Source organism: Chiloscyllium punctatum, chromosome 11, assembly GCF_047496795.1.
Source record: "Chiloscyllium punctatum isolate Juve2018m chromosome 11, sChiPun1.3, whole genome shotgun sequence".
In the NCBI taxonomy this organism is placed as follows: domain Eukaryota; kingdom Metazoa; phylum Chordata; class Chondrichthyes; order Orectolobiformes; family Hemiscylliidae; genus Chiloscyllium; species Chiloscyllium punctatum.
The window spans coordinates 42,026,069-42,049,814 of NC_092749.1; the positions used below are offsets into that span (position 1 = coordinate 42,026,069).

The following is a 23,746-nucleotide window of genomic DNA, read 5'->3' on the forward strand; positions in this document are numbered from 1 at the left end:
TCCCTACAGTATGGAAACAGGCCTTTCAGTGCAATAAGTCAACACTGACCCTCCGAAGAGTAACCCACCCAGACCTATTCCTCTACCCTATATTTACCCCTGACTAATGCACCTAACACTACGGGCAATTAAGCTTGGCCAATTCATCAGACCTGCACATCTTTGGATTGAGAGGGGAAACCGGAACACCCAGATGAAACCCACGCAGACACAGGGAGAATGTGCAAACTCCACACAGACAGTCGCCCGAGGTGGGAATCAAACCCGGGTCCGACGCTGTGAGGCAGCGGTGCTAACCACAAATCCACTTTGCTGTCCACTAATAGATGAAAGAAAAGAGCTCCAGGATGCACAAGAATCACAGGAGCATTCCTAGGCAATTAAATAGCAGTGCAATAGAACTGGAAAACAAATATTGTAGATTGTGAGATAGAAGAGCCCATTAAAAATAAGGTCAACCAATTTAGTAAATATTCAGTAAATTTCAATGAATTTAGTTACCATGGATTGAGAATAAAGAAGTAACAATCTAAGAAATGAATCATTTGGCAATATGAAACTGTGGTAAATCCATCAAACTAACTGCAATTTAGCTATCTAACAGCAATCTTGCAACTTGTTCTTATTCACTCAGAGGATGAAGACTTCGCTAGCTAGGCAAACATTTATTGCCCAGAGGATAGTTTAAGAATCAACCACAGTGCTGTGGGTCTGGAGTCACATGTAAACCAGACCAGATGTGGATGACAGTATCTTTCCCTGAAGAATATTAGTAAGCAAGATGGATTTTCCAACAATTGACAAAGGATTCATTGTCATCATTAGACTCTTAATTCCAGATTTAAAAAAAAGAATTCAAATTCCACCATCTGCCAGAACATTAACTGGGTCTCTGGATTAACAGTTCAGAGATAAAACCACTAAGCCATTGGCTCCCCATGAGCTATTGAAGAGCTATTTTGAAAATCATTATCCTCTTATAGATTCACAAACTGTTAGCCTAGCAGCTTTGATAACAATGTTGAGCCAGAAGCTCAGTCATTTGCGAGAGTTTCAAAACAGTCAAAGAGGTGGGTGAGCTTCTTGTTATTGGGCCATTGGTGGTGCGTGTCTTAAGAGGAACTGTATACTGTTTTGAATGTAAAATATTTTGTTATGAATGCAAATTTAAATATACAACTTTACAACATACATTTGTCGCAAAATCTGGACAAATCCAGGCTTGGACTAACAGTGGGAAATACCATTCATACCACACGAATGCCACATAATGACCATCTATAACAACACAGCATCTAACAATCACTCCTTGATTTTCAATGGCATTACCATTGCTGAATCCCCCACTGTCAACATTTTGGATGTTGCCAGTGACCAGAAACTAAACTGGACCAGCCATATAAATACTGTGGTCACAAGAGCAGGTCAAGAGCTAGGAATGCTAAAGCGTGTAACTCACCATCAGTTTGTCCAATGCCTGCCCACCAATAAAGCACACAAGTCAGGAGTGAAGTGGAACTGTCCACTTACTTGGCTGAGTACAGCTTCAACAACCAAAGAAACTGGGCATCTTCTATAGGATGTTAAACTTGAGATGGTGCAGAAAAAAACAAGGGTATTGCCGGGACAAGAGAGTTTGAATTATAAAGAGAAGCTGAATAGGCCGGGGCTTTTTTTTCTCTGGAGCGTTGTAGGTTGAGGGGTGACCTTATACAGAACTGCAAAACAGATGGATACAAAACTGGCTTAGTCATAAGAGACTGAGGGTAGCAGTGAAAGGATGCTTTTCAGAATGGAGTGCTGTGATCAGTGGTGTTCCACAGGAATCAATGCTGGGTCCTCTGCTGTTTGTGGTCTATATAAATGATTTGGAGGAAAATGTAGCTAGTCTAATTAGTAAGTTTGTGGTGATACAAAGATTGAAGGTGTTGCTGACAATGAGGAGGACTGTCAAAGGAGACAGCAGGACATAGATCAGTTGGAGGCATGGACAGAAAAATAGCTGATGGAGTTCAATCTGGACAAATGTGAGATGATGCATTTTTGAAGGTCAAGTACAGGTGGAAATTATTCAGTGAATGGCAGAACCCTTAGGAGTACTGATATGCAAAGTGATCTGGGTGTGCAGGTCCACAGATCACTGAAGGTAGCATCACAGGTAGATAAGGTTGTAAAAGAAGACCAATTGCATGCTTGCCATCATTGGAAGGGGTATTGAGTATAAGGATAGGCAAGCTATGCTGAGGCTTTACAGAACTTTAATTAGGCCACATTTGGAATATTGTGTACAGATATGGTGATCACACTAGCAGAAGGATATGGATGTTTTGAAGAGGGTACAGAACAGGTTTACCAGGATGTTGCCTAGTATGGTGGATTTTAGCTATGGAGAAGGATTGTAGTGAGGTGATCAGAACTGCACACAGTACTCCAGTTATAGCCTAGCCAATGCTCTGTACAACTCCAACACTACCTCTTTGCTCTTATACTTTATGCCACGACTGATGAAAACAAATGTTCACATGCCTTCTTAACTATCATATTCATGTGCTCTGCTGACTTCAGGGATCTGTGAATAATTACCCCATGATCTCTGTTCCTCTCAGCTACCCAGTGTCCTACCGTTCATTAAATACTACCTCATCTTGTTTCTTCACTTATCAGGGTTAAATACTATTTGCCACCGGTCTGCCCATCTGATCAACCCATCTATATCTTCCTGTAACCTACAACCATCTTCTTCATTATTAACCACTCTACCAATCTTGATGGTGTCTGCAGATTTGCGTAATATTCCCCCATTTTCATCTATACTATTTGTGTGTATAACAAACCATAAAAGTTCCACGTACAGATCCTGTGGTCCAGCACTGGACACCAGCCTCCAGTCACTCAAACTGCCCTCTACTACTCTTTGTGTCCTATTACTAAGCCAGTTTCTGAACCATCTCACCAAGTTTCACGCAATTCCATTATTTATCCAGCTGAAACAGTCATCACAGTTTAAAAATAAGGGGTAGGCCATTTAGAACAGAGTTGAGGAGAAACTTCTTCACCCAGAGAGTGGTGGATATATGAAATGTTCTGCCCCAGAAGGCAGTGGAGGCTAAGTCTCTGGATACTTTCAAGAAAGAGACGGATAGAGCTCTTAAAGATAGTAGAATCAAGGGTTATGGGGATAAGGCAGGAACAGGATACTGATTGTAGATGATCAGCCACGATCATAACGAATGGTGGTGCTGGCTCGAAGGGCCGAATGGCCTACTCGTGCACCTACTGTCTATTGTCTACTGAAACATATAATTCAATCAATGAAGTTTTTAAGGTAGGTCATAAATTAACATTTAGGGATGGTGACAACTAACTAATTTTCTGTACTTGGATTGAAAAAAGATGACAGTAAACATCCTTTATTCCACAGATATTGGGGCAAGTTTTTACAAAGGATAAACTAACAAAATTTGAATTTTTCAACAGTATATGCCTTGCTCAGCCACTAACAGCAAAGTGAAATAATTGGCTTCTTTAAAAAAAATCAATAAACTTTGACAAATACCAGATGTCTTCTACTTCAATCAACGCAAAGATTTTTAAAAATACCTCATATCAAGATCGATTCACATAATAATGAAAATATCATGAAAATAATCAAACTGCTTTCAACTTCTGAAATATTTTAGATCATTGCCATATTATTTACATATTAACATATCGTCATGCTGCACTGAACTTTCTATTAAAAATAAAGTAAATCATTCTAAATGTTAATTTTTTAAATGTTCAACTATTAAATGTTTCATTGTTTATTGGAATTTATTAAAGCTTATTGAATCAATGGATTAAAAAAGTCACCTGCAAATTTTCAAATTTGAATAAATATTTGTGTATTTAGGTCCATTAAATTTTTAAAACTATATGCTTACTTAATAATACAAGCCATATATCACAGCTATCATTATCTAAAGCAATATAGGATTAGATGACAGAACATTATATTGTGGAAACTGCAATTTTAGAATAGCAGCATTTTAAATTATTTTTTGCATGTCCCAAATATTCTAAGTGGTGTGATTTTGATAATACATGAGTGAAATTGCCCTTCATTGTTCGGTGAAGTCCCATTGGTAAACAAGGTAAACAAGATAATATACAAACCAAGCTAAAGCCAAACCTAATCCAGAAATAGCGAACAATATTTTCACGAAACAACTTTATTTTGCACAGAAAAAAGTAAAACGTAATTGCATAATGCAAGCTGGAACATTTAAAAAACTTCTCTGTACTTTCATAGTTCAAGCATTGACAAAACGCTGATGAATTGAGCTAGTGTGTTGTGATGGCTTTCAAATGGTCTTTGAAGCCTAGTTATTTCTCCAAGAATATGATTTGAAGTATACTTTATAGTTCCATTAAGCATTGATTAGTTGTAAAAGCTGATCTAATACACATAAGGCTATAGTAAAATATACTGGAACATATACATTTAATAAAATTCAGCTTGCTTTAATTCCATTATGAACGGAATAGTAATGGTATCATGAGGGCAAAGGAGGCTACCATTTGACCCATCAAATCCACATCGGCTCTCTATAGACAACCCCCTATCATTACAAGTTCTCATTCAATTTATTTTTGGCATCGTTTATTGTCTCCACTTCCAGTAACTCATAAGCAACACGCTTCAGGTCATTACCGTATGGAAGTAAAATATTGCAGGTGGTGGAAATCTGAAATAAAATCAGAAAATGGTGCAGAATCCCAACAGACTGCGCAACATTTGTGGAGAAATAAAAAAAGTTGATGTTTTGAAAAATGAGAAGTTACATCAGACTTTTTTTTTCAAACTATTCAAGTGGTGTGGGTATCACTGGCTGGGCCAGTACATACAGGCAAACTCTAGGTTGCATACAGGTTCCATTCTTGAGCATGTTCACAAGCCAATTTGTATGCTAGTCGGAACACAGTACAGGAGAACATAAAATAGCCGTTTGTAAATATGAGGAAATGTCTGCAAGTCAGATGTTTATAATTAATACTGACACACCCCTCTGTGAGGTCAGATGTTCGTAAATCAGGGATTGCCTATATTGCCCATCCCTAGTTGCCGCTTACCACACTGTCTCAAGGGTAACTAGGGATGGGCAATAAATGCTGGTCCAGCCAGCAATATCCATTTCGCATTGACAAATAAAAAGAAAGTCTGACTCTTCTTTCCATCTTGCACCCTCCTTGCATTTCTTGCCTAAAATGCTAAATCTTTGTTCACATGCTCTCATTCACTGGCAAACACTAAATATTGTATATCTCTATCAAATTTATCAACCTCCATTGCTCCAAGAAAAATGTTCCCAGTTTCTCCATAATGCCATTTAGTCTATATTGCCTCTCCCTATTCTAAGTGCATCACCTCAGTTCTCTGTACTAAATTCCATCTGTAATTTCTCTGTATATTCTATTAGCATATCTCAAATTGCATCCTTATTTTTTACCTCCAAGTTTGATACCATTGGCAAATATGTTATTCAATTCTAATGCTAAGTTATATATAAACATCAAAAGAAAACAATGGCCTGAGAAGTGAACATTAGGAAACATTTCCATTCAACTGAAAAAAATTAACAATCACTACCATTATGCCTTTAATTAAAATCCAAAGTGGCACCTGCCTTCCTATTCCAGAAGCTTCAATGTTGTTAAATAGCCTTTCATTAAGTACTTTTCTAAATATTAAGGAAGAGGTTGCTGACAATCTATAAACTGAAGCAGAATTACTAGCATGAAACATCATACAATGAATAGGAAAGGCTGATTATGCTTTGAGTACATAAGCCTGTTCTGGGTGGCTGCATCCCCAATTGCTAAGGAGAATGGGAGTGAAACTAGTGGAAGGATTTGCTGTAATCTTCCAATCTTGCCTGGACATAAGCAGCTGTGAGAGGATTGGACAGTGGCAAATGAGACATCCCTTTATAAGAAAGATTGTAAGGACATCTGTAGAAACCACATGCCAGTCAGTCTAACAGCAGTGATGGTACAGTTTAGGCACAAAATCTATGGAGAAAACAAATCAACATGCACTTTGAGCAGGTTCAAGTTCATTGAGGATAGCCAGCACAGATTGTAAAACAGAGACGATGCTTTGCAAATCTAATTGAATTTTCTGATAAAATACAAGGAAAATAAATGAAGAAAACTTAAGAGATGTTGTCCACATGAAATAAAATTATAACCCAAAATTTCACTTATTCATGACTTGTGTTGGAAACTAAAAACGCTATCTCGCTCACATATTGTTTTAAGGACATATCCAAAATCACAAAAACAGATGGCCTTTTCAGCTCAGAAGATAGGATCCAAAGCATGGGCCCAGATCTTCCTGTCTGTAGATAGTCAGAAACTAGATGAATTGACAGATGCAGGAGAGCTCTTAGAAACCTTGGCACACTGACTACACGATAATTGGATGGTGAATTGAAGCTTCTGATGTGTAATTACTCAGTGTCTGTAACTCTCTGAAAAAAAAATCACCAAATGAGTTAGAGTCAGGGATTTCAAAGGGTTCTGACTTCTCCACCTGGATAGTTACCGAAAGGGATTGAAACCTGCAGTAACTTCTCCCCTACAAAGCCGAGTCTTCCAGCTCCTCTCACACCCTGTCCCCTCATCTAAAACCACACCATTCTATCCCCTCACACAAGCATGTCACTTCATTCCCCCATCCACCCACTGCTACTTCATCCTTTCAAGCACTTGGCTCACATACCTTCTCTCTGTAACTTGTTGAGGTGCCCTTGGACATTTAAATTCTGAAATACAGCAGTTACTGCGGTAAAAGGGGTGTGTTTTGGCTTCTAGCATCAAGCTCTAGAGAGACCAGAGTTGAAAGCTCAGGACAGAAATGCAGAGGAATTATCATACCCACATATCAATTCTCTTTTCAAAATAGGTTTAGCTTAGTAGAGTCATAAAGATATACAGCACAGAAATAGACCTTTGGTCCAACCCATCCATGCCAACCAGATATCTCAACCCAATCTAGTCCCACCTGCCAGCACCTGGCCCATATTCCTCCAAACCCTTTCTATTCATATACCCATCCAAATACCTCTTAAATGTTGCACTTGTACCAGCCTCTACCACTCCCTCTGGCAGCTCATTCCATACACATACCACCCTCTGCGTGAAAACGCTGCCCCTTAGGTCTCTTTTATATCTTTCCCCTCTCACCCTAAACCTATGCTCTCTGGTTCTGAACTCCCCCACCCCAGGGAAAATACTTTGTCTATTTATCCTATCAATGCCCCTCATGATTTTGTGAACCTCTATAAGGTCACCCCTCAACCTCCAACGCTCCAGGGAAAACAGCCCCAGCCTGTTCAGCCTCTCCCTATAGCTCAAATCCTCCAACCCTGGCAACATCCTTGTAAATCTTTTCTCAACCTTTTCAAGTTTCACAACATCTTTCCGATAGGAAGGAGACCAGAATTGCACGCAATATTCCAACAGTGGCCTAACCAATGTCCTGTGCAGCCGCAACATGACCTCCCAACTCTTGTACTCAATACTCTGACCAACAAAGGAAAGCATACCAAATGCCTTCTTCACTATCCTATCTACCTGTGACTCCACTTTCAAGGAGCTATGAACCTGCACGCCAAGGTCTCTTTGTTCAGCAACACTGAACCATTAAATGTATAAGACCTGCTAAGATTTGCTTTCTCAAAATGCAACACCTCGCATTTATCTAAATTAAACTCCATCTGCCACTTCTCAGCCCATTAGCCCATCTGATCAAGATCCCGTTATAATCAGAGATAATCTTCTTGGCTGTCCACTACACCTCCAATTTTGGTGTCATCTACAAACTTATTAACTATTCTTCTTATGCTCACAACCAAATCATTTATATAAATGATGAAAAGTAGTGGACCCAGCACCGATCCTTGTGGCACTCCACTGGTCACAGGCCTCCAGTCTGAAAAACAACCTTCCACCACTACCCTCTTGCTTCTACCTTTGAGCCAGTTCTGTATCCAAATGGTTGGTTCCCCCTGTATTCCATGAGATCTAACCTTGCTAACCAGTCTACCATGGAGAACCTTGTTGAATGCCTTACTGAAGCCCATATAAATCACGTCCACCGTTCTGTCCCCATCAATCCTCTTTGTTACTTCTTCAAAAAATTCAATCAAGCTTATGAGACATGATTTCCCACGCATAAAGCCATGCTGACTAGCCCTAATCAGTCCTTGCCTTTCCAAATACATGTACATTCTGTCCCTCAGGATTCCCTCCAACAACTTGCACACCACAGACATCAGGCTCACTGGTCTATAGTTCCCTGGCTTGTCCTTCCCATCTTTCTTAAACATGGCACCACGTTAGCCACCCTCCAGTCTTCTGGCACCTCACCTATGACTATTGATGATACAAATATCTCAGGAAGAGGCCCAGCAATCACCTCCCTAGCTTCACACAATACTAGGGAACACCTGATCAGGTCCTGGGGATTTATCAATGTTTACACATTTCAAGACATCCAGAACTTTCCTCTTCTGTAATATGGACATTTTCCAAGATGTCACCCTTGACTTCTCTACATTTTATATGTTCCATGTCCTCTTCCACAGGAAATACTGATGCAAAATACTCGTTGAGTATCTCCCCCATTTTCTGCAGCTCCATACAAAAGCCGCCTTGCTGATCTTTGAGGGGTCCTATTCTCTCCCTAGTTACCTTTTTGTCCTTAATGCATTTGTAAAAACCCTCTGGATTCTGCCTAACTCCATTTGCCAAAGGTATCTCATGTCCCCTTTTTACCTTCCTGATGTCCCTCTTAAGTATACTCCTACTTCCTTTATATTCTTCTCAGGAATCACTCCATCTATCCTGTCTATACCTAAGACATGCTTCCTTCTTTTTCTTAACCAAAACCTCAATTTCTTTAGTCATCCAGAATTCCCTTTACCTACCAACCTTTCCTTTCACCCTAACAGGAACATACTTTCTCTGGACTCTTGTTTTCAAAGGCTTGATCAACGCATAGTCATCAGGATCCTGCATTTTCAAAGCCTGTGTTTAATTACATGACAGCAACTTCCAACTACTGAAATTTACTTTTACCTAATAGCTCTGTGAAGCTGTTATGGGATTTTCTTGTAAATGTCAACACACTTTCATAACAATTTTTAAATCAATAACGTGCCTTTTAAGCAAGAAATATTCCAAGGCATTTCATCAAATGATGAGAAGGAAAAGGCTTTGTGTAAAAGAAGGATCAAATGAATTACCTAATTATTCCCTACAATAGAAATAAAAACAAATTAATCCATTAATGTCAGACATTTCACTGCTAAATTCTGTTTTCACAAGGAACCAACAAGAATCGTTCGATGTTTGCACACACAATTCCTTTACTATTTAACTGCCTTTAGTTAACTGCCTTTAATTCAGCAAAAGAAAAAGAAAACAAATGTCTTTGAGAGTAGCTCCATCTGTGGTGTAGACTTTGGAGACAATAAAGAGATTTAATAAAATGGATCAGGGATGAAACTTTATAATATTGATGTTAGACTGGAGTTACTTACAGCAGCAACTATGAGATTTGGGACAGCTTGTTAAAGAAAACAGTAAACAAAGGAATTTCAGTTAGTACAACTTTAAGGTGACTAGTAAAATAACTAGAGGTGACATGAAGAAAAACTATTTCATTCGTTCATTAACTGTTAGGATTTTAAATTCATAACCTGATAGGTGTGGATGCAGATTTGATATCAGCCTTTGGAAAAAATTAAAAATAAAGTTAAAGGAGAAATAAATGCAGTGATGGAATGAAAAAAGTAGGGGAGTGGGACAGTTTCTCTTTCAAAGAGTTGATAATGGGTAAAGTGTCCTCTTTCTTCATTCGATGATGCATGGTGGCAGCAAAGTCTATGAAATAAATTAAAATAAAGACAGAAAAAAACTAACAAATCCTTAAAAATGGAAAAAAAAGAACAAATAGGTGAAAAGAAAAAAATTCAATAAAGTAGAATTTTTTTAAAAAATTACAATCAGCTTTATATTGCACATGCGTATGTGCATTCAAAACACAGACAGTGAGCATGCACAGTTAGAATTTAACATTGCATGACTGTGTCAGCAGACACTTCCTTCTATGATTGCTACCAGGTCTCATCATTCTACAAGTTAGACTTTTAAAGACTGGTATTCAAAACTATCAAGGTCACAAAACAGGAGGCAAGGTAATTAGTCCATTTGCATTCATCCATCCAGAAACAACATCCAAATCATCAGTGATGGCTTCACAGAGTTCTTTCTTTGTCACTTCAGTTTCAACACAAACTATTAATGATAACTCCATATGTAATAATCTTCCTAATATGCATCAGAGTTGAATGAACTTGTGCTATTTTGCTATTACAATACTATCTTGTACAACTCTACGAAATCAAAAATGTGATTAAGAACTCACCAGCATAATACAATTTTATGTGATTGCTCACCTTCCTTGTTCTGTTTTAGCAATATCACAAACTGGCACACAGGAATACCACCATCTGCAAGTTGGTCTACAAAACACAAACCAACCTGACCTGGAACTGTAATTAGTGGTCCCTTTACACTGCTGGGTCAATATCCTGGAACTTCCTTCATAAAAGCATTGCAACTGCACCTATGCTAGATGGGTTGACATGGCAGTTCAAAAAGTTGCCTCAATCCCATATTCTCACTGCAATTAGAGAAAGGCATAAAATACTGGTCTTGTCAGCGATTTCCTGCTCCTCGCATGCTGCCTGACCTGAGTTTTTCTTGGCTCTCACCTCCAGCATCTGCAGTACTCACTTTCACCTCGTCAGTAATGCTCTCATCCTGTGCTAGAATTTGTTTTACATAAAAATTAACTATTTTATCAACTCCAATTCATATCTAGTTACTTCAAGGCCAAAATCTTCTGCATGAATTTCGAAATGAAACTTGTATTGTGGCATGGTAGTCATTCTTTTTCGAGTGAAAAATGAAATGAAAAAGTTTGTCAAATGCTTTCATTCTCAAACACCAATCTGCTTAACTTGATAACTACAGAAAAAAAAAGTTACATCTTGTCAAAGCTTTTTGTTTTACATTCATCAGGACATTTGTAATAACACCAATGTAAAGGGGAATACCACTGTATAAAGCATGACAAAAGAATGCTGATTGGTTGACAAGTGGACTGATTTGTAGAGGCATTGCTATGGAGAATGCACCAGTTACGATGACAATGACAGTTAAGTGCTAAGCTTCGTTTAAATCAATTGTTAACCCTTTACATTGGTCCTTGTGATGTGCTGTTGAGTACAAAATGAAAACTTCAACAAAATGTGCCTTTTTCAGCGTTACATCAGTTTGGTTTGCTACGATTCTCTATTTAATCTTCCAGGTATTCAAGATATGTGAAGACTATACCGTTGAGCTTCTTTTTCTTCATTTTTCCAGAAGATTCCATCGAATTTTACGTTGCTTTCATTACAAAATCTTTGCACAATAAATGTTTTGAATATATAGCCATTATAAAGCTTTAGAACAAAAGTACACTTTCCAGCAGAGAGCTTCTATAACACAAAGTGAGTTAAGGTTCATTTCCACAATGAAGGACAATAATTTTTCTAATTAGTTACACTTTGGTCAACAGATGTTAAAATTGCTACATCACAACTTTAGATTAGAAAGGAGAACTGAGAGCATATTTTCTTTATACGTTCACAGGATGAGGATGTCACTGGTTAGGCAGTATTTACTGCCCATCCCTAATTGCCAAGAGGGCAGTTAAGAATCAACAACATTGCTATGGGTCTGGAGTCACATGTAGGCCAGGTAAGGATGGCAGTTTCCATCCCTGAAGGACATGAGTGAACCAAATGGGTTTTTTCCAACAATCAACAATGGATTCATGGTCATCATTAGATTCTTAATTCTACACATTTATTGAATTCAAATTCCACCACCTGCCGTGACTCTATGCAAGTTTGCTCTGTCAAGAAAGTAAGAAGATAGCATACTTGTTCCATTCTTCTTACAATGTGATTCTGTAGCTTTAGATTATGAAATAGAATTTTTCCATTTCCTCCTTGCTATGGAGGAATGTCATCCTGTTTAGTCACATTGTACGAGCTAAACATTTAATATATTGGGAACTTGCAGATCCAAGGCCACATCTAACCAATACAGCATTTTAAACTGTTTTAGAAATGTAATAAATTGCTTTTTTGTGACATTTACAAGATTGATTATGGCTTCTAAATTACATCAGCACCGAAAAAAAGTGTTATTTTAAAAAATAAAACATCAGGGAAAGGATTGCCTAGTGGTATTATTGCCAGACTATTATATCAGAGAACCTACAGTTCTCAAAATTAAGTTGGTTATATAGTTATAATGATCTTTAGGCAAGTTGTATATATAAAATACCATTCCTTCTTGAAGGCAGCAGTTCAAGTGTCTCAACAAAATATCATTCTCACCTTCATTCAGCATGTCTGTAATATCTGCTTGGTATCGTGAGCCTACTCGTATTTCTCCTTTGTCTGCCAGAAGCGTTTTCTGTGAGGGATCATAGACTAAAGAATAGAAAAATCCATCCTGTAAAAAGAAAATAAGCATTTGAAATGGCTATATGACAACTGCCAAACACAAAGAATCGTCAAAAAGCAATCAAAATTAAATTTCACTCCACAGAATAGAAAAGGATGCACACTATAAAGATGTACTATTGTCCTAATTTTAATCATTCACAAAGTCTGCACTTAAGTAATGAAAAACTGAAACTAAATTCATGTTCAGCCTTGGAATTCACACATTCCTTGGATACTAATGAAACAAACATCATCTTACACATTTTGTTTTGTTATCCATACTCCATGAAAATGTCAGAACACCAAATTTCAAATAACCAAAATAATTTATACTAAACTAGAAAAAGACTACTGGCCAAGTCAACTCTGGCTGGGAAGAATGTGCAACAAGTCAGCATCATTGTGAAGCAGACTGAGCAAGAAAGAAGAGCCAGTGTTTCTGAAATAGCATGACGGAAAGCATGGACAGCAGATTAAAAAGAAAAGGACAGAAACTAGAGGCAGCAGCTTTTCAAACAACGTGAGACAGCAGATCAGAAGCTTCATAAAGAGAACAGCAGAAAAGTGGGAAGGGCATCAAAAGCGGGAGATAAAAATCGGAAGGAGAGACCCTTCAACTTACTTCTTCCCAGAAGATCAAAAAATGCGACATTACAGGGAGACAGGAGGGTAATCAGTGTGCATTTCTTCTGTGGTTTTCAATTCGCCAATTGGTTTAAAACAGAAGATTACAGTTGAAAAATTCATAATATCTAAGTTAATTATGACGGTATCTGCAGCGAGTGATGGCTAGCTGATGAACTTCAGCTCCGAGTTGATGGCATGGATATCATGACATATCAGGGTGGGGAGAAAGGTACAATATTTCAAGAAGCTGCCACACCCCTTTAACTAAATGTGATTTGTGGTCAGAGACAAGAGGGTGTAACTCCAAGTGAGGGAGATATGGGGAACTAGAACTTAGCTTTGGAAAAGCCTCAGCTAGTGCTGAGACACAAAGTTCTTGCTTCTAGCGTGCAGGAGGGCACAGACTACAAGAAGAATGAGCAAACTGACCACAGCTGCATGGGAGAGACAGCCATTCAAGAGAAAACAGTAGTATAGTTAGTGGAGTAGATATTGTTCTCTTCAACAAAGCCAGAGAGTCTTGAAGACAATGTTGCCTTCCAGGCTCGAGACATTCGTCTGGGTTTTAGAGGAACTTGGAGGGAAAGGATCCAATTATTGTGGCTCACATAGATACCAGTGACATAGGTAGGACTGGGAAAAAAGGTCAGTTGAGGAATTATTAACGACTCAGGGCTAAATTAGAAAGCAGAACCACAAAAGTAACCATTGTGTATGACTGCCAAAGCCATGTGCAAATGGCAGAGGGTAAATAAGATTAGCAAAGCAGCACAGTGGCTCAGTGGTTAACGCTGCTGCCTCACAGCGCCAGGAACACAGGTTCAATTTCAGTCTTGGGTGATTGTCGATGTGAAGTTTACACTTTCTCCCCATGTATATGTGGGGTTCCTCCAGGTGCTCTGGTTTTCTCTCACAGTCCAAAGATGAGCAGGTTAGGTGGATTGGCTATGCCAAATTTCCCACAATGTCCAGAGATGTGTAGGTTAGGTGGATTAGCTATGGGAAATGCAGGATTATAGGGATAGGGTAGGGCAACCAGAATTGTACACAATGGCCTCACCAATGTCCTGTACAGCCGCAACACGACATCCCAACTCCTAAACTTAATGGCTGACCAATGAAGGCAAGTGTGCCAAACTTCTTCACCACCCTGTCTATCTGTGACTCCACTTTCAAGGAACTTTTCAGAGGGTGGTGGGCATTTGGAATGCGTTGCCAGCAGAGGTGGTAGAGGCAGACATGGTAGATTCATTTAAGATGTGTCTGGTTAGATGCATGAGTAGGTGGGGAGTAGGGAGATACAAATGTTTAGGAATTGACCGACAGGTTTAGACAGTACATTTGGATCAGCTCAGGCTTGGACAGCCGAAGGGCCTGTTCCTGGGCTGTAAATTTTCGTTGTTCTCTTTGTTCTTTGAACTATGCACCTGCAACCCTAGGTCTCTTTCGGGTGCAAACTTGCTATCTCTGATATTCATTTCCAAATCATATTAATGACGAAAAGCAGTGGAGTCAGCACCAATCCTTGTGGCACACTACTGGTCACAGGCTTTCAGTCTGAAAAGCAACCCTCCGCCACCACCCTCTGTCTCCTCCCTTCAAGCCAGTTGAGTATCTAATTGGATAGCTCCCCCAGATCCCTCATGATCTAACCTTACTAACCAGTCTACCATGCAGAACCTTTACAAATGCTTTGCTGAAGGCCATATGGACATCTAACACTCTTCCTTCATCAATCCTGTCTGTCATCTCTTCAAAAGATAAATCAAGTTAGTGAGACATGATTTCCCATGCACAAAATCATGTTGACTCCAATCAGTCCTTGCATATCAAAATGCATGTAAATTCTATCCCTCAGAATCCCCCTCAAACAACATGCCCACTACTGATGTAAGGCTCACTAGTCTGTAGTTCCCTGATTTTTCTTTACAGTACCACATTAGCCGACTTCCAGTTTTCCACACCTCACCTGTGGCTGTCGATGATATCTCAGCAAGGGGCCCAGGAATCTCTTCCCTAGCTTCCCACAAAGTTCTGGGAAACACCTGATCAGCTCCCAGGTATTTATCTATCTTTATGCATTTTAAAACCTCCAGCATCTCCCCTTCTGTAATATGACTCTTTTCAAGACATTATTTCCCCAAGTTCTCTAGCTTCCATGTCCTTCTCTAAAATAAACACTGATGCAAAATATCTATTTAGTATCTCACCCATCTCCTGTGGTTCCATACATACAGGGCCACTCTTTTGCTCTTAGTGTCCTTATGATCTCTTTGAATTCTCCTTAACTCTATTTGCCAAAGCTATCTCATGTCCCCTTTCTGCCTTACTGATTTTCCTCTTAAGTATACTCTAAAGAATTACCCAATCCCAGCTGTCTATATCTGACAACACCTGAATTCCAAGGGGACTAAGATACTGGCAGGGAGATTTGCTACAACTGCTTGGATGGATTTAAACGAGTAAGGTAGAGAATAGGGAACTGGCGGGGGGCGGGGTGCAGGGGAGGAGGAGGAGCACGAGGTGGCAGCGAGAGACCCAGGAAGATAGTGAGGAAAGAGATCAATCTGAGGCTGGTACAGTTGAGAGCAAAGGCGAGTCAAGCCGTCAGGACAGGCAGGGACAAAGCAGAGAACAAGGTAGGACTGATAAAATTAAACTGCATTTATTTCAAAGCAAGAGGCCATCAAGGGAAGGTAGATGAACTCAGGGCATGGTTAGGAACATGGGACTGGGATACCATTGCAATTACAGAAACGTGGCTCAGAGATAGACAGGACTGGCAGCTTAATGTTCCAGTTTACAAATGCTACAGGAAGGATAGAAAAGGAGGTGGGGGTGGGGGTGGGGTGGGGTGGGGGGGGAGAAGAGGGGAGGGGGGGGGAATGGCGTGTTTGATAAAGGATAACATTACAGCTGTATTTAGGGAGGATATTTGCAGAAATATATCCAAGGAAGTTATTGACTGGAATTGAGAAATAAGAAAGGAATGATCACCTTATTGGGATTATATTATAGACCCCGTAATAGTCAGCAGGAAATTGAGCAACTAATTTGGAGGGAGATCTCAGTTATCTGCAAGAATAATAGGGTGGTCATGGTAGGGGATTTTAACTTTCCAAACATAGACTCGGACTGCCATAGTGTTAAGTGTTTAGATGGAGAGGAATCTGTTAAGTGTGTACAAGAAAATTTTCTGATTCAGTATGTGGATGTACCTACTAAAGAAGGTGCAAAACTTGGGAAATATGGCAGGGCAGGTGACTGAGGTGTCAATGGGGGAGCACTTTGGGGCCAGTGACATAATTCTATTAGTTTTAAAACAGTGATGGAAAAGGATAGACCAGATCTAAAAGTTGAAGTTCTAAATTGGAGGAAGGCTAATTTTGACGGTATTAGGCAAGAACTTTCAAAAGCTGACTGGGGGCAGATGTTTGTGGGTAAAGGGATGGCTGGAAAGTGGGAAGCCTTCAGGAATGACATAATGAGAGTCTAGACAGTATATTCCTGCTAGGATGAAAGGAAAGGCTGGTAGGTGTAGGGAGTGCTGGATGACTAGAGAAATTGAGGGTTTGGTTAAGAAAAAGAATAGACATAATAGATCGAATGAATCCTAAGAAGAGTATAAAGGCAGTAGGAATATACTTAAGAAGGAAATCAGGAGGGCAAAAAGGATACATGAGATAGCTTTGGCAAACAGGGTTAAGGAGAATCCAAAGGGTTTTTACAAATACATTAAGGACAAAATGGTAACTAGAGAGAGAATAAGGCCCCTCAAACATTAGCAAGGCAGCCTTTGTGTGGAGCTGCAGGAGTTGGGGGAGACACTAAATGATCATTTTGCATCAGTGTTAACTGTGGAGAAGGACATGGAAGATATCGAATGTAGGGAAATAGATGATGACATCTTGAAAAAAATGCCATTACAGAGAAGAAACTGCTGGATGTCTTGAAACGCATAAGGTGAACAAATCCCCAGGACCTAATCAGGGGTACCCTAGAACTCTGTGAAGCTAGGGTAGTGATTGCTGGGCCCCTTGTTGAGATAGTTGTATCATTGGTAGTCACAGGTGAGGTACCAGAAGACTGGAGGTTGGCTAACATGGTCACTATTTAAGAAAGGTGGTAAGGACAAGCCAGGGAACTATAGACCAGTGAGCTTGATATTAGTGGTGGGCAAGTTGTTGGAGGGAATCCAGAGGGACAGGATTTACACATATTTGGAAAGGCAAGGACTGATTAGGGCTAGTCAATATGGCTTTGTGCATGGGAAATCATGTCTCACAAACTTGACTGAGTTTTTTGAAGAAGTAACAAAGAGGGTTGATGAGGGCAGAGCGTTGGTCATGATCTATATGGACTTCAGTAAGGCATTCAACAAGGTTCCCCACAGAAGACAGGTTAGCAAGGTTTGATCTCATGGAATACAGGGAGAATTAGCCATTTGGATACAGAACTGGTTGGAAGGCAGAAGGTGGTGGTGGAGGTGGTTTTTCAGACTGGAGGCCTGTGATCAGTTTAGTACCACAAGGATCGGTGCTGGGTCCACTACTTTTCATCATTCGGATATGACCATAGGTGGTATAGTTAGTAAGTTTGCAGATGACATGACACCAAAATTGGAAGTGTAGTGGGCAGCGAAGAAGATTACCTCAAATTACAACAGGATCTTGAGCAGATGGGCCAATGGGCTGAGAAGTGGCAGATGGAGTTTAATTCAGATAACTACGAGGTGCTGCATTTTGGGAAAGCAAATCTTAGCAGGACCTATACACTTAATGGTAAGGTCCCAGGGAGTGTTGCTGAACAAAGAGACCTTGGAGTGCAGGTTCATAGTTGAAAGTAGAGTTGCAGGTTGATAGAATAGTGAAGAAGGCGTTTGGTATGCTTTCTTTTATTGGTCAGAGTATTGAGTACAAGGGTTAGGAGGTCATGTTGCTGCTGTACAGGAATATTGCGTGGAATTCCGGTTTCCTTTCTATCGGAAGGACGTTATGAAACTTGAAAGGGTTTAGAAAAGGTTTACAAGGATGTTGCCAGGGTTGGAGGATTTGAGCTGAATAGGCTAGGGCTGTTTGCCCTGAAGCGTCGGAGGCTGATGGGTGACCTTATAGAGGTATATAAAATCATGAGGGGCATGGATAGGATAAATAGACAAGGTCTTTTCCCTGGGATGGTGGAGTCCAGAACTGGAGGGCATAGGTTTAGGGTGAGAGGGGAATGATGTAAAAGAGAGCTAAGGGGCAACTTTTTCACACAGAGGGTGATGTGTGTACAGAATAAGCTGCCAGAGGAAGTGGTGGAGGCTAGTGCAATTACAACATTTAAAAGGCATCTGGATGGGTATATGAATAGGAAGGCTTCAGAGGGGTATGGACCAGGTGCTGGCAAGTGGGACTAGATTAGGTTGGGATATCTGGTTGGAATGGACAAGTTGGACCAAAGGGTCTGTTTCCGTGCTGTACATCTCTATGACTATGACTCTATATATGCTGCCTTTTTCTTGACCAGAGCCTCAGTTTCTCTGGTCATCCAGCATTCCCTATACTACCAGCCTTGCCCTTCAGACTAAAAAGGAACATACTTTCTCTGAACCTTTGTTATTTAATATTTCAAGGCCTCCTACTTCCCAACCAACCTATTACTGTGAATAGCTTCCCCCAAATAATTTTTTCCTGTCAAAAATGGCGTTACTCCAATTTAGAACTTTAACTTTTGGATCAGGTGTGTCCTTTTTCATAATTCTGTCAGTTTTGAAATAGTTATGATCACTTGCCCCAAAGTGCTCTTCAATTGATACCTGCCCTGCCTTATTTCCCAATAGAAGGCCAAGTATTACTCCTTCTCTAGTAGGTGCATCCACATATTGAATAAGAAAGTTTTCTTGTACACAGTTAAGAAATTCCTCCCCATCCAAGCCCTTAACACCATGACGGTCCCAATCTGTGTTTGGAAAGTTAATATCCCCTATCATTACAATATCATTATTCTTGCAGGTACCTGAGATCTCTTTACATATTTGCTTCTCAATTTCCTGCTGACAGTTTATTTGTTTTTTTTTGGGGGGGGGGCATCTATAATACAATGCCAACAAGGTGATCATCCCTTTCTTATTTCTCAGTTTCACCCATGAGTATCCTCCTTAAGTACAGCCGTAATGTTATTCCTAAACCAAAAGGCCACTCGCCTCCTCTCTTGTCCCCCTTTTCTATCTTTCCTGTAGTATCTACACCACGTAATATTAAACTGACAGTCTTGTCCATCCCTGAACTATGTTTCTGTAATAGCTATGACTTCCCAGTCCAATGTTCTCAACCATGCCCTAAGTTCATCTGCCTTATCTGTTGCGTTGAAGTAAATGGAGTTTAATTTATCAATCTTACCTCATTTGATGCCAGGCTCTTGCCTTCCTTGACTATTTGACTTGCTCCCCTTATCTACTGCCTTTTCTCTTTTCGCACAATTGCTTTGATTCTCACCCCCCCCCCCCCCCACCCCAGTGGTTTAAAGCCTCCCAGGTAACACTGGCAAATCCACAATAAATTACGTTTCTCTCCAGTTGGGTGTCCTGAGTTATTATGCTGGCGTTAAGAGTTAATAAACGTTTCAGACGACCTGGACTTTCATTGAACACAACAGGACAATGACAGGGAAGTATTTAAAATATTGCCATTTGGGAAACTGGAACTTATGATATGGGCACAGAGGACAGGCCACAGTCCACTGAAAAAATGAGATACTTCTTTCAGGCAAATGGGATAGGTGATACTGACAAAACATCATTCCCCTGAGTACTTGTGGAGCCCCGACTTGCAGCATCATAAAAGAGTTTAATCTACGTCGCAGTCCCAGAGTCTAAACATTTGAAGAACTGAGTAGTGGTTCACTACGACCCCAAACCATCTGTTATACTGCAACGTTAGAGTTAACACAGCAAGTAGATGCCATAGATGCTCCCAGACATATTGAGTTTCACCAGCACTTTTTCCTTCTGTTGTTTCAATCTTCCTGGGGAACCAGTTACTGAACTCTTGAGACTGGAAATTCGCAAAATATTCAGTACTTCCGAGATCACTTAGTTTGTGGCACTACTGATATTGGGACTCAAAAAAAGTTAGTGTCCAAAATGAACCAGTGAACTCGCCCTTTCCCACAAAAAACATAGAAAAAGGGGCTCAGGAGCTTCAGGGGTCCAAAGATGGTACTGTCTAGAAGCTTGGGTGACTTTCATACCACAGAGCTAAGTTCCCTTCAGATAATTCTCACGATTTCTTCATCCAGATCGTTAATGAATATTTGTTGGCCCAACACTGACCCCTGCGAAATTCTACTAGTCACCAGTTGCCATCTTGAAAAAGACCCTTTATGCCAACTCTCTGCCTTTTGCCAGTCTGCCAATCCTCTATCCATGTCAGGATCTTGCCCCAAACATCTCATTGAGCAATCTCCTGTGTGGCACTTTGTCAAAGGCCTTCTGGAAATCCAAACAGATGGCTCTCGTTTGTCTAAGCTTCTCATTACCCCCTCAAAGACTTCCAACAGACTTGTGACGAATGACCTACCCTTGACAAAGCCGTGGTCATTTGCCCTATTTTACCATGAATTTCTGAGGACTTCTCAATCTCATCCCTAACAATGGACTCTAAAATCTTACCAATGACTGAGGTCAGGCTAACTGGCCTATAGTTTCTTGTCTTCTGCCTCTCTCCCTTCTTAAACAGGGTGATATATAAGCCATTTTCCAGTCCTCTGGCAGCTCCCCTGATTCTTGTGGAACACTGCTGGTCATTGGCCTCCGGTCCGAGAAACAATCCTCCCCCACCACCACAACCCTCTGTCAGCTAGTATTGATCACAATCAATGCCTCTACAATATCCTCAGCTATATCCTTCATAATTCTGGGGTATAGTTCATCTAGTCTAGGTGATTTATCACCTTCACACCTTTCATCTTCCACAGCTTTTTCTCTTTAGTGACTGCCCTACAATCACCTCCGTGCCCTCACACTCTTGGTATGCTGCTGGTGTTTTCCACCATGATAATAGATGTAAAGTACCTATTCAGTTCCTCCAACAATTCTTTGTTCCCCATTAAGTTTGTTGCACATCTCTCTATAACAGTAAGCAAATTTTAAAATGAACTTCATTAAACAATAAAGGTTGTGAAAGTTGCTATATAAAAGAAAAACTTTCTTCCTTTTTATCATCCTGGAAAGATAAATTCACTGAAAGAAGGAAAAGAAAAGCCACCCATAAGAAAGAGTAAACAATTTGGATGGAGAATATTGAGCTCATTTTACATGCAGGATGCAGCATTTTCTTTTCTTCTTCAATAAAGTTGGCAAGTAACTAGGTCAATATTCACATAGAGCAGTCTATACACAAATACAACTGACAACAAATGCAGCACAGAAATAAACCCTTCGGTCCAACTCTCCATGCCAATCAAGTTTCCCAAACTAAACTGGCTCCACTTGCCTGTGTTTGGTCAATATCCCTCTAAAACTTTCCTATTCATGTACCTATCCAAGTACCTTACAAATGGTGTAACTGTACCTGCACCCACCACTTCCTCTAGCATTTCATCCTACATATGAACCACACTGTGTGAAAGAGTTGCCTCTCAGGTCTCTGTTAAATCTTTCTCCTCTCACCTTAAAAATATGCCCCTTAGTTTTGAAATCCCCAGAGGGAAAACAGATTTACTGTTCACCTTAGCTGTGCCCCTCATGATTTTATAAACTCCTATAAGGTCACCTCTCAAACTCTTACACTCCAGTGAAAAACGTCCTAGTCTATTTAGCCTCTATTTATTACTCAACCCTTACAGCCCCAGCCATAGAAGATCCTGCTAAATCTTTTCTGAACTCTCTCCAATTTCCTATTGAATTAAAACTAGAATTGTACACAGTACTCCAAAAATGGCTGCACCAACGTCCTGTACAACCTCAACATGACATCTCAATTCCTATACTCAAAAGTCTAAGCATGAAGGTAAGCATGCCAATTGCCTTCTTAACCACCCTGTCCATATGATACACAACTTTCAAAGATATATCTGAACCCCCAAGTCTCTCTGTTCAAAAACACTACCATTAACATTAAAAGTCCAACTTTTTGTTTGTTTTACCAAAATGTAACACCTCACATTTACCCAAATTAAAGTCCATCTGCCATTCCTCAGTCCATTGGCCCAATTGATCAAGATCCCTTCATAATTTTAGGAAACCTTCTTCACTGTTGACTATGCCACCAATTTTGGTGCCATCCACAAATTTATTCACCATGCTTCCTAAATCGTTTATATAAATGATAAACAAAAGTGGACCCAGCGCTGATCCCTGTGGAACACCCCTGGTCATTGGACTCCAGTCTGAAAAACAATCCTCCACCACAACCGCCCTCTGTCAGCTGCCATCGAGCCAGTTTTGCATCCAGTTGGCAAGCTGTCCATGAATCCCATGTGATCCAAATTTACTAATTAGTCTACCATGCTCAGCGTTTAGACTGATTCTATTGGGGCACAGAGAGCCTCACACAGGGCACTGCATGCCTTCGATGCATTATCTAGGCCGACATGGCACCTATTGTTAAAGTTCACTCAAGAATGTAACTTTAAAAAAGTTCTGGAATTTCCATGTCAAAGAATTGAAACCAACATGGTCATGCTAAAAGATGAGAGACTTAACAAACAATACAGGTGTTTTTCAAGATCTAATTTCAGTTACAAAACACTGTCAACTTTTGCTATAAATTCTGCTTCCTATGATCTTATACTCCACAACCACCTGATGAAGGAGCAGCACTCTGGAAGCTGGTGCTTCCAAATAAACCTGTTGCACTATAACCTAGTGTTGTGTGATTTTTAACATTGTACACCCCAATCCAACATCGACACCTCCAAATCATGACAATTTAAGAAGCCTTTCCAGCAGAATTCACAAGAGCTAAGCAATGTATTGAAGATGAATGATTGTAGTTGAGAAGGGAGACTGGAGAAGTTGGGATGCATTCCTTAAATCCAAGGCGAAGGAGTGATTATACAGAAGCGGTCAATACATTAAGTGTTGCCAGAATAAGGATTCCAGTTATAGAAGAAGACACAGATTTCCAAGATGGCGTCAGACTAGGACACTTCAACCAGAGCTTGTCTGCTTCGCCCATTCTTATTTTGCTTCTCTTTCTTGTACCCACCTTTGTTTCTTTTCTATTTCTCTCCCAGCCTTCAATGACTTGACAACTTCAGGCCTCCAGTCAAATCCTGGTCACTGGTCAACTCCAGACCTCAGCGCACACAGGGATCTTCCCGACCTTGTGTAGCTGCCTCTCAACTTAGCGAAGCGGCCTCCTGGCCTGGCGTAGCAGTCTCCCGTGGTAGCGTCCCAGCACATCATGGTGGCCTGGCAGCCTCCCAGTTTAACATGGCAGTCTTTCAGCCTGACATAGCCTCAGCATGGTGTCTTGGTCTTGAGGCAATATCAAAATGATCTCTCAGCCTCATGGTCG

General features: G+C 40.3%; 1 protein-coding gene across 9 annotated transcripts in view; it reads right to left on the reverse strand.

The window, feature by feature from the left end:
* Positions 1 to 23,746, reverse strand: part of mta3 (metastasis associated 1 family, member 3) — a 242,560-nt gene that overhangs the window by 143,028 nt on the left and 75,786 nt on the right. For all 9 annotated transcript variants that reach the window (XM_072580676.1, XM_072580680.1, XM_072580681.1 and 6 more), the window contains one exon: positions 12,504 to 12,621. In XM_072580676.1, the coding sequence (XP_072436777.1) occupies positions 12,504 to 12,621 (118 nt within the window). The remainder of the gene's footprint in view (positions 1 to 12,503; positions 12,622 to 23,746) is intronic.